Source organism: Bidens hawaiensis, unplaced genomic scaffold (genome assembly GCF_021521415.1).
Source record: "Bidens hawaiensis isolate Kalapana, Puna unplaced genomic scaffold, B.hawaiensis_p1.1 tig00005680_1, whole genome shotgun sequence".
Taxonomy (NCBI): domain Eukaryota; kingdom Viridiplantae; phylum Streptophyta; class Magnoliopsida; order Asterales; family Asteraceae; genus Bidens; species Bidens hawaiensis.
Genome location: NW_027491370.1, coordinates 347868 through 360213, shown reverse-complemented (window position 1 = coordinate 360213; position 12346 = coordinate 347868). Strand labels below are relative to the sequence as shown.

The following is a 12346-nucleotide window of genomic DNA, read 5'->3' as shown; positions in this document are numbered from 1 at the left end:
GTGTCAGGATCGGCTCTTCCTCTTAGTTTCGGCTAGAGAGAGAGAAATATGAGAGAGACCTAAGTGTGTGTTTTGGTGGTGTATGGAATATGTGTAAATGAATGATTTAGGCATAATGAAGGTATTTATGATGGGTCATGAGCTTGAGCCCATGGTCTATCTTCCTTCCATTTTCACCCAAGTCCATTACCCATATTACTTAACCCAACACAAGCCCGACTCGTATTAACCCCTACTCAATCTTATTATTTTCCCACTAACCCGAGTAAACCTTTCCCACCAATATTAAATAATATAATTAATATTACTTTTGAAATTTTGGGATGTTACAAAATGAGCAAGTAAGGTCCTTTCTAGTTGGGATTGTGCACCAACGTACTCGGATAAGCGCAATTAAGGTCATTTCCAGTTGGGACTATGCACCAACATACTCGGATAACGAGGCCATTTTCCACTCATAACAACAAATGTCTTGAGCGCAAAGAGGGGGGGGGGGGCGTATGATAATACTATGTTGAAGTAATCCATGTGCAAGTAATTTTGAGCAAGTAACAAGTAAACACACAAGTCCATGTAGCGAATTGTAGTTTGTAAATAATGAATAAACGAAATTGTAATTTGGATAGGATATATATATTACCCCCAAAAGTAGTAAAAGAGTAAAAAAAAAGGGTGTGAGAAACTCACATTTGAGATTGAAGACAACTTGAAATAATAACCGAAAGCGCACTTAAGAAAATTGAAACGATCGAACCTCACAAACTATAATTTAAAAGGAAATACAAAATTTAGAGACTAACTATCGGGATTATAAAAGTTAAATAATATTAGTTTTAGAAATTATGCATTATTTTAATATTTATTTCATTAACTTATGGCAAATGAGGACTTGGTGATTATTAATGAGTTTAACAAATATGAATAAAATTTATATAAATCATTTGATATTTATTAGTTGAAGAATGATTTGTAGCTAAATAATTATAACTTATTAATATAAGATTCAATAACAATATTAATATAATAACAATTTATGATTAAACGTTTTTTTTCAAGTAATATAATTAATTAATTTACTGATTAATTAACTTAAATGTTTTGCATTAATACTTTTAAAGAAATTATAAATATTAGTTTATGTTAAAATAAAATAAACAATAATTAATTTACTTAATTATTAATTTAAAGATATGAAGTATGTTATATCTATTGTAAAATATTTTAAATAAAAGAAATTTTATAAATCATCTTATTTAAAAGAAAGTTTATAAGTTTATGATGATCAACGAATCATAAGATTTAAATAAATATATATTCATGCTTGTTCTTGCAAAATAACTAGGTTTGACCCAAGATTTAGAAAAATCAAAGTGTTTATCTTGGATATCCATGATCATAATGATTCTTAAAACCAAAATATAAGATTTTTTTTATGATACAAGTAACATGATCATGAAGAACAACTTATGAACATATATGAACATTCAAGATAAATATCAAAACAAAAGCTATAAAATGCATGAAATGGTAAAAACTTACTTGTTAGTGCTCTTAAGCTTAAGAAAATAACGTATTGAGGTGTGAAAATAATTGAGGATTTTTCCTCCTTTTATAGTGAAAATATAGAGTTGTTATGTCTTTTGGAATTAAAGAAATTAAATCATGTTTAATATAATTAAAACACAAATTAATAATAGTTTAATGGGGCGTTCAAAAGGTATAACTATTTTAATAAATCCTATTTAATTAAAACATTCATTAGTTTTTATTAGTAAGTAACATATTATGAAAAAATGATGATAATAATAATAATAATAATAATAATAATAATAATAAAAAAATTAGTGGTGGTAGTTAAATAATAATTCTAGTAAACTGTATGGGACATGTACATAAATATTTGTTCTTGATTATGAATGTTTTAAATGAGTATGTAAGACTACAAGTGTGGTGAAAAGTATAATTGCATAGAAATGATTACATAAAATACATTAACGAAAATTGAGATTAATTAATAATATTATCAAAATATATAAATTTAAATAGAAACAAAACCAAAAATTTAAAATGGGTCAGATTTTTGGTTTTAAAAATTAACGAATGTTACACATAGCTTGGCTAGACGAACTACACCCCTATAGAAGTTTATCTTAAATCTTGTTTTGTCACACAATACTCTCTTGTGGTTGTTCTCCACTCGCCCAACCATGTCAGAGCGTGATGAGCTACGTCACTGTCAATGTCATGTCACTCTAGATAAGCGATAAACTTGAACTTGGCTATATGTGAAACAACCGAACCTATACCGAATTAACAAAAAAAAAATCAAAACGAAAAACTGACCCGAAGCATTAACCGACAGTTAAGTTTTTGATAATTTGATTAACCGATTTTACAGTTCGATTTTGATTAACCATTTTTAGTAACTGAAAATAACCGAACTAACGGGTTAACCAACACTTTTATTAGTAACAATCATATTCTTCTAATGATATTATTTTCCAATACTTTAAAATGATATTTATCCAACATTCTTTGACCATTGTATATTTAATCTTGGATATTTCATTTCATTAATAACATAGATTAATTTGTTTCGAATAACAGTGACTAAAATTGCAATTCTCTTATACAGTGGCTTTAACAGTTAGCTCTTCACCTTTTTAAAACTAAAATATGGATTTATGAGTAATCCTTTATGTATATATATTTTGGAACTGAAGTAAAGTTATTTTATAAATAGGGACAAAAATGAGAAGGATAATAAGGATGTGTGGCCTTATAAAAAAACCCTTAAAAAATTATAACTCAAAATATATAAAAAAGAAAACGTAAAAAAACTAAAATGTTTCACAGTCTTTATAGTTCAAATAAAAAAAAGACACAATGTCGAGAGAAAAAAAACACTATATCTTTTTATTTGTTATTGTGTGTGTGTTTTTTCTTTAACTTTCATCATTGATTGTGCATTTTTTTTCCTTTGACGTTTTTTTCTTTGACACTGTGTCTTTTTTTCTTTATATTGTATTATATTACTTAACACTGTGTTATATTTTGTTCGGCATTGTGTTATATTTTGCGATCTATTGTGTCTTTTTTCTATTTATCATTGTGTTTTTTTCCTCGACATTGTATCTTTGTTGTTTGGTTGTTTGTTTGTTTTTTGAATTAGAAAGACGATGAAAACGCTTTAGTTTTTTTTTATTTTTTATTTATAAATTGAGTTATGATTTTTTATTTTTTTTCTTGAAATAATTTTGAGGGCTTTTTTAGGCCACAAATCTTTATCACAATTCTCATTTTTGTCTCCATGTGTACTTTTAAATTTTCCTTTGGAACTAATGTGTGTAACCTAATCTATATCTATATTATATATAAAACATGAGTGAGGGACTTTTTAATGTTTAAGAGCTACCAAACTTATCGCTTTAAGAGAGTGTTTGGTATTCATTATTTTAGCTTCTTATAGCTTATAACTTATGAGTTATAAGTTATATGGTGTTTGAAAAAGTTAAATTCTCTGAGTGTATATGTTATAAGTTATAATTTTTTAATTTATAACTTATGTCTTAAATAAGTTATAAGGAGGTGACATAAGGAATCCCAAACACCCTCTAAATACAAAGCATAATGTATAAGATGACATTTTAGGGGCAATTTTGACTTAAGACAATTTTGTCTTTTAGCAAAATGATGTATAGTTGATTTTAATTTAATAAAAAATAATTACAAGTTTGATCCTTTAACTTTAATCATATTTTGTTAATTTATAGAATAGTTACATATATACCCCTTATTTAAACCAACTACCTCCACAACGTTTAAACGTCTATAACATTTCCATATGTTAATATTTTATAAAAAAACATTATACCATAAAACCGAGTATTCTATTCACTTTCATTTGAGTATATGATATTACTATACTTTTTTTTTCATTTTAAAAGCTTAATGTGTTATGTGATTACCATTAAGGATCGGCAAACCGGTTAGGTGGGTTCAGCCGTTTGGATCATGGGTCTAGAAGATTAATATTGGAATGGGTGGATACAATAAAATACTTAATTTAGTTTGGGTCAGAACGGGTCATAACGGATTTGGTGTTAGGTGGTTTGTAAATTTGGTTTAGAAAGGGAAAGAAAGAAAGAAAGGAAGGGGCCAAGAGCATATACTCGTCCGGAGGTGTGGAAATGGCATCGTCGTCCTGTATTGCAATTACAACTACAGCACTCACTCGACTTGTCCACCGAACCCCATCTATACCAAACCCTAGACCCTTACTTTTATCAACTCAACTACCAATCAAATCATCATCATCATCATCTTTACTTAATTCGTCGGTAGCAATGTCGTCGTATGATAAGCAACTCACTGCTGCCAAGAAAGCTGCTTCACTTGCTGCTCGTCTATGCCAGGTATCAATAATAACCGAACGCCTTCCTTTCCTTCTATTCTATTCAACACCAATTATTGTCGCTTCAATTTAGGTTATTAATAACTTACATGTGACAAACACTGGTATGCTGTGTAAGTTTAGTTCATAGTTACCTGTATCGCGGTTTTGTTTCAACCTTCTATGATGAATGCCATAACTTATTGTTGAGAGACGTCCGATTCAGTGTTGCATTACTTACTGACTGTGTGATAAAGGTCAACTGATACTATTGGTTGATACTTGTTTATGCAGAATGTACAAAAAGGACTCTTGCAATCCGATGTCCACTCAAAATCTGATAAAAGCCCCGTCACAGTCGCTGATTATGGTATATCTTTTCATATGACATGATTTAGAGAGCATACACTTCGATAAATAATCACTTCATGGTTGAAAATGTGATTTGAGCTGTTAATAATAAGACAGACTTAAATAAGTTGTTTCACCCTTTCCATCGACTTTAAGACACATAATTTGATTCTCAGGGTCCCAAGTTCTTGTGAGCTTTGTACTTCAGAAAGAACTTCCTGATCATACCTTCTCACTAGTGGCGGAGGAAGTAATTTTCAATCTCATTTGTTCCACTTGTTATTGTCTTCCATTGTTTGGTCAAGCTCAACAGTGTTACTGATATGTAGGACTCGGGAGATCTTAGAAAAGAAGAATCTCAAGAAACACTTGAACGTATCACAAAACTAGTAAACGATACGATTGCGAATGATGGAAGTTACAAGGTTTCACCTTTATCTGAAAATGATGTACTCACTATTATTGATAAGGGTATGTCTGAAGGTGGCTCGAATGGTCAACATTGGGTTTTGGATCCTATTGACGGAACCAAAGGGTAATAATATTTTCACAATCTTTTAAATAAACTTTGTTTTTTTTTTTATATAGTTAAGGTATTGAGTGATTTTGTAATCAGGTTTTTGAGGGGTGACCAGTATGCGATAGCATTAGGTATGCTAGATGAAGGGAAAGTGGTATTAGGTGTGCTTGCATGTCCAAATCTTCCATTGGAATCAATCACAAGTGGAAATCAAAATGCTGCTAATAAAGCAGGTTGTTTGTTTTCTGCACAATTGGCTTGTGGGACATACATGGAGTCCTTAGATGGCTCGCAAACTGTCAAGGTACAAAAACTTAACCCTATAACATTGTGTAGGCCTGTATACGAACCGAACGAACACGAGCGGGCCTGTTCATGTTCGTTCTTTAAGAAAACGAACATGTTCATTCGCTTATATTCTAAACGAACAAACAAATGTGAACGAAGAAAATTAACGTTTTCTTGTTTGTTTGTTCAATTTGCTAGCCAATTACCCAAGGCTTGGTTCTAGTATTTTGTTGGTGTAAACATAAATAAAAATGTAAACGAACACGAACGTAAATGAACAAACATAAACAAATGTTCACGAACATAATGAAAGAACATGATGCGTGTTCATTTCGTTCAATTTATTGAACGAACAAATTTTGATCTTCATGTTCATAAACGAACTTTGGTTAAAATGATTAAATGAATGATGGGCTTGTTCAGTTGGTTGATTGTTGTGATAAAAATTGAAACATGAGTGCTTTTTTTACACCTCAGGTGCATGTTAGCAACACGGAGAATCCTGAAGAGGCTTCCTTTTTTGAATCATATGAAGCAGCACATTCGTCACACAGTTTATCTGGCTCTATAGCAAAGGTGGTACTTTCTTTTATGTCTTTCAAAATCTTTAGTTTGGATTCGTGAATATTATACAGTATTCTAAAAATGCAACGAATAAAAGTTAATCCCAGCTAACATATGTTTGTGATGAAATGATGTTTTGTTTCGGTTGTAGAAATTGGGGGTTAAAGCAGCACCAGTTAGAATCGACAGCCAGGCAAAATACGGTGCGTTGGCACGAGGTGATGGTGCGATATATTTAAGGTTTCCAAATAAAGGATATCGCGAAAAGATATGGGATCATGCTGCTGGATACATTGTTGTTGCAGGTACCTGTCAATTCTTATATTATGACTCCAAATGTGTTGCCTTTGACAGACTACAGGGTTTATCTCTGTAATTAACTCGTTTTTTCTTTTTGAACTTTTTAGAAGCCGGGGGTGTTGCCACGGATGCTGCGGGGAAGCCGTTAGACTTTTCAAAAGGAAGATATCTAGATTTGGACACAGGCATCATTGTTACCAACCGAAAACTTATGCCGGCACTGTTGAAGGCAGTTCAAGATTCACTCAGAGAAGAGGTTTTGCCATCACTTTAACAAATTTCTGGTTTTTCTAATAAATAAAAGAAGTAACTTCGCTTTTGCTATATCTGCTGGATGCATTACTATTAATAACCAGAACACACTCATGCTTTTGTTCATCTTTTTGGGATCATATGTTGTAGTTTTCAGATTGAGCAATATTCAAGTTTAAAAGTATATGTGATGCTAAATGTAACTGAAAAGAAATATGAAAATACATCATAAAAACACCTTTCTTTTGTCCATCTTGGTTTAATATAAATTTTCAGTCATCTGTTGCAAAAAAAATTACTGGAAAGTTAGAATATCACAAGTGTAAATTGTAAGCTAAACATGTTGGATGTACTAACCTTGTACTCATATAGAGTCGTGTAATAAGATGAACCGTAGGTACAAGTACTAGCCGAATCAATTTCTGAATCATTGGTCGATTTTGTTGGCCCATAAAGGTTGGTAAGTAACAAACCTTCATTTGATGAAGTGCGTCTATTTTGGCGTTTTTGTTTTGTGGGTCGTCGTGGTTCACTATGTGACCGTGCTTTTGCTCGTGAAGACTCTGTTTTGGTCATGTAATTTGGTTCATTGGCTCGTTTGTGATGACGCAAGAACCTCATTGACTGGTTTATTGTGAAATCTCATTGATTTTTCATGTGTGGATGTTGAAGAATCCATCAAGTATCTTCTAGATGATTGTCGTGGCGATGAATCCATCGAGTATCTTCTAGATGATTGTCGGCTCGGTCTGCTTCCTGGGTGGCCCAGTTTATCATTGTATTCCTGCAAATCTCAAGAAAAGTCATCAAAATGGTTGTTTTGATAATTTTCCTCTTCTTATTATACAAGTAGAGGAGGCCATACCAATTGTGGTGCACTTAAACGACGCTCGTGACTAGAGGTGCACAAATCGGGTTCAAATGGAAAACCCGAACCGGTTCCAAACCGGTTTTTTCACACCGGGTTGTAAAATGGCACCGGTTCCAATCAAGAACCGGTTCGGTTCCCGACCCGAACTGATGCCCAGATATGCGAACTTTTAAGAACCGGGTAGGGTATGAACCGGAACCGGTTTATACGTAAAAACCGGTTCCACCGGTTTTTTTTGAAATTTAAATATTAGAGCCGTTAGGAACCGGTTCCAACGGCTATATAGCCGTTTTTGACCGTTGGAACCGGTTTTTTTAACTATAAATAGGTTATTTTCTTACTATAAATAGCAAGGTTTGTTTGTTTACTTGTTAAACCACTTCCAAAACTATAAAACACACTCCAAACCACAATTAACCTTAAACCGACAACAAATGGCAACCAATGATGACGTTGTTATGGTGATCGAAACAACAAGATGCCCCGATGTTTGGGTTCATTACGATTTGTGTCTCATGACCGACTCACATGAGTTGGCACGTTGCAAATATTGCTCGAAGTTTCTTAAAGCAGGGTCCAACTCGACATTACGAAAACATACGAATAAGTATTGTCGAGAGAAAAGAAGATTGGAAGCTAAAAAAACGGAAGTGGGAGAGTCGTCCGGCTCTACAACCCAAAAATAAGTATTCCCGGATTAAAACGACGGACTTTGTTTTTTATGTTTTAGTTGTTATGTTTAGTATCGTTTATGTTTTAATAATGTTTGTAATAGTTAGTTTTTAAATATAGGAAACAAGTTATATATAGGTTTGTAATAGTTAGTTTTTAATGGAAACAAGTTATATATAGGTTTGGGCATCAAAAACCGGTTCCAACGGCTATATTACCGTTGGAACCGGTTCCAACGGATCTATTGTCTCAAAAACCGGTTCCAACGGCTATATTACCGTTGGAACCGGTTCCAACAGCTAATTGGTGTCTAAAAAACCGGTTCCAACGGCTATATTACCGTTGGAACCGGTTCCAACGGCTAGTTTGACTTTTGTTTGACCCTTCAAAAAAACCCGTCGGAACCGGTTTTTCCGGGTACGAACCGAACCGGTTCCAATTAAGAACCGGGTAGGAACCGGGTTGGAACTGGTACTGACATACAAATAGGAGAACCGGGTACGATTTTCGGGTACAAAAATACCCAAACCAGGTATTGTTCCAACCGGGTTGGAACTGGAACCGGTTCCGGTTCGGTTCCACCAGTTAGGTTCCGGAACCGGTTTTTTTTGTGCACGTCTACTCGTGACCCATCACAAATCCTTGTTTACTAGTCGAGCCAATGTTCTCAACCATTTGAATCCTTTGAAAACGAGCTCTAACTTGAATTGCGACGAGTGCACTCATGCACCTAACCATGGCTGCCGTGCGTTTGCGCACCAAGTGACCCCTAACCAGCGCTTGTAGCTTCACTAGTCCACGTAAAGCACACAATGCCTTTCGTGCCTACATATGTTAGATTCATTAAATTTTACAAGTTAAAAAGAAAAGTGTCAATTGATCATTTTCATAAAGTTTTCTATAAACATGGTTTTGTCAATCAACTAGGGATTAAAATAGTTACCAGATAGGCACGAAAAGCCGCTTGAATCTTGGTTGCAGCTGTGGCCACAGGTACCACACTGGAGACTGTTCTTGTGGTCGGTGGACCCGCCAGCTTTGTGGCGTGGTTTTGGTGCTGTATTGCGTAGTCAAACAAGGCTTGTGATAGTAGCTGAGAGGTCATGATGGAGTCGAATGATCGGCAGCTCTTGTGACTGACCACTACTTTTTGTGTGCTGTTTGACCTTCTAAAGCTCCATCGCCTCCTTGGGGTTGTCGGTATGATGGCGTTGACAGGTGGCGGTATAACCGCACCACCACTGTAGCCATTTCCGTTGTCATTGTCATTGTTAATTTTGTCCTTTTTGCCTAGCAGCAAGTTTCTGATCCATCAACTTGCCTTACCCATAATAACAAAATGGAAGTTGTGAAAATAGATGGGGTGCTCAGTGTCCAGTATATATATAAATAATAATAATAATAATAATAATAAAATAATTAAAAAGTAAACACTTAATTAAAATAAATTAATGTCACAATAGTCATATAAACAATTATATAAAAAACTGGATTGAAGAACCGTGTGTTTGTTTGATATGTACTAAAAAGCTTTTTTACAAGCAAAATGAATAAATTTAAGGGGGTTGTTTGATTGACCATTTTGAGGGTGAAATAAAATAAGAAACATTTGACTCTTCGTTTGTAGGCTGAGGCCTGCATTGACTCCTCTACTCACGCCAAATGTACTACTAGGCTACTAGCTACTTTAAAAGAACAAAACTATTTTATCATTTTTTTTAAATGATAGCAAATAGAGAGTCAATTTTGCAAATTGTCTTATGGTTTCTTGTAATATTAAATTTTTGTGATTGTTAAAATATTGCCAAACCATAATATGGTTGTAGAAGTAGATTCGTGTCGCTGGTTGATTCCGGGTCGATACTTTAAGGATATACGTCTTCAAACAATAAAGACCGCCTTTGGTTTTTGGGTTTTGAAAACAGGTTATATAGGTTTTTTCGGTTTCCAGGCTTCAATTTCCACCACTAACAAACATGTTTGTTTGTTAATTATTACACATTTAATTCTATAATTTTTGGGCTACACAATTTATTACGGGTTCGGTTTTTTTTTACATATTCGCTTCGGGATTTTCAATTTTTATGTTTTCAATTTGTTTTTTTTTTTCATATATGAGTACATGCAAAACCGAAACCGAACAATAAATTCGGTTTTTGAGAAAACATAAAACAAACCGACGGTTTTAGGTTGGGTTCGGTTAGTTCACTTACAGGTCGGTTATTTCGGTTTTACCTACACCACACCAGTATCCGGTGTTCACTCACCCCATGTACATCTATGGTTTGCATAACTGGAAACCAACAAACCAAATCAATGTTGCAACCCATCGGATCTAATCATGATGTACGCAACAATTGTTACATGATGGAAGAGATTAGAGCCAGGTAGGCCAATGAAAGAGCATTGCCATTGCTAAAAGCATTCTTAGAAATAAAATCACCAATACATGTTATAATTCAATTGTTACATGTGTCTTTGGTCTTTTATTCAACATATGACTTGCTTTTACTTTACTTGAGTCAACCAAAATGTTGACTTTACACATCCTTCTGTTTTTCTGATATAAAAATTCAAACAGTCACAATCAATGTAGGGTGAAAATCAGAATCTCTAACATGTTCCTACAAGAATCTGTTTTGGGTATGACACTTAATCCTATATATAAAGTATAAACCAAACAATGGTTTTTTAAATAAGTATACCACGCGGTAATGTCATCATACTCATACCCATAATACTTCTCATCGGAATCTAAAAGTCATCCATCCGCATGCAGAGAATCCGAAAAAAAACCCACTCCTACCTTAAAACTCTGACGGGTGTGAAAACCCCGCGTTATTATTATTAATTTATAGGAAAACGATTAAACCCGTGATGAAAGCGCGCTGCACAACGACTTGTATGCGCTTGCACAAAGTTTGAATTTCTCTTCCGCCAATGCCTGCACAAACAAGGTTCTGTAGTTTTAACAGTTGCATTTTTACAAAAACAACTTCAACATACTATTTATTATATTTTTTTGAAAAAAAATACAATATATTAATTTATTATGCAGAAAATAACCTGTGATGGACCTTGATGCTTATCAGGGTGCCACTTCAGAGCCGAAAGGCGAAAACTGAAACGAGAAAGATAATCCTCACAGGTTATACGACCGGGTTAACAAACTAACTATTTGTAACAGAATTATATACACTGAAATAATATAAACTTATGAGATCATATTTAACAAACTGATTAATTACAATATACAATTATATGGCCAAAATGACAATTTCTTGCCTTTTCTTTTTTTAATGTTATAGATAAATAAATTAAAGATGAACTTACGCAGTTTTAACTTCCTCAATCTTTAACGGACCGTTGACGGGCAAACCAAGTGCTAATCTATCTGAATGTGAACCAGCAACATTTGACAGATTATCACCTTCTGTGGGCTCATCATCATCACTAATAGTCCTCCATTTATTTCTGGTCTTTGAAGATTTTTTAAATTTTGAAAAAGCCTCTTCCCATGACTTAAAATCCCAATAATACCTTTTCTTTCCAAATTTTGCCTCAAAATGTGTCCGAGGATCATCATCTTCATCTTCATTAAATTCTTCAAAAACACTTCCTCTTTTCGTTTTGTCTGCATACACCAAAACCTCATGTTAATATCCAAAACGACACTACGCACAAAAAATACAGCATTTCAAATCTTATCAAACAATTTTTTTTTTTACTTTTCTTTCTTCTTTGATGAGCTTTACTATCAGAGCGAAATGGGCCCCGTTTGTATTTTTTTTCTGTTGGATCATCATCCCGACTTTTTTCCCATCTTTTGTTTTTGTTTTCTGTTGGATCTTCATCCCAAAATTTTGCCCCTCTTTTGTTTTTGCTTTCTGTTGGATCTTCATCCCAGTATTTTGCCCCTCTCTTGTATTTGTTTTCTGTTGGATCGTCATCCCATAATTTTGTCCTTCGCGTCTTCGAGAATTCACCCTAATTTATTCATAAATGAAAGACATGTGGAATATTTAAACTAACATATTAACAGATCATTCAAACTAGCATGTTATAAAAAGGTAACAAGTTCCGTACGCATTAACTACCTCAAGTGTAAATCTGGAGCTGCCACTTCCAAAATAGA

General features: G+C 33.6%; 1 protein-coding gene across 1 annotated transcript; it reads left to right on the top strand.

The window, feature by feature from the left end:
* Positions 1 to 4181: 4181 nt before the first annotated feature.
* On the top strand, positions 4182 to 7162 carry LOC143630504 (3'(2'),5'-bisphosphate nucleotidase 1-like). Its single transcript, XM_077099499.1, has 8 exons — positions 4182 to 4415; positions 4688 to 4763; positions 4921 to 4994; positions 5074 to 5279; positions 5361 to 5568; positions 6030 to 6128; positions 6268 to 6421; positions 6524 to 7162. Exons 1-8 carry the CDS (start codon positions 4191 to 4193, stop codon positions 6688 to 6690), a joined length of 1209 nt encoding a protein of 402 aa, XP_076955614.1. The 5' UTR covers positions 4182 to 4190; the 3' UTR covers positions 6691 to 7162.
* The last annotated feature ends 5184 nt before the right edge of the window (positions 7163 to 12346 follow it).

Coding starts and splice junctions, on each gene's coding strand:
- LOC143630504 (XM_077099499.1), top strand. CDS start 4,191: ATGGCATCGTCGTCCTGTATTGCAATTACAACTACAGCACTCACTCGA. Junction 4,416..4,687: donor TTGCTGCTCGTCTATGCCAG/GTATCAATAATA, acceptor TTGTTTATGCAG/AATGTACAAAAAGGACTCTT. Junction 6,129..6,267: donor TATCTGGCTCTATAGCAAAG/GTGGTACTTTCT, acceptor TTTCGGTTGTAG/AAATTGGGGGTTAAAGCAGC.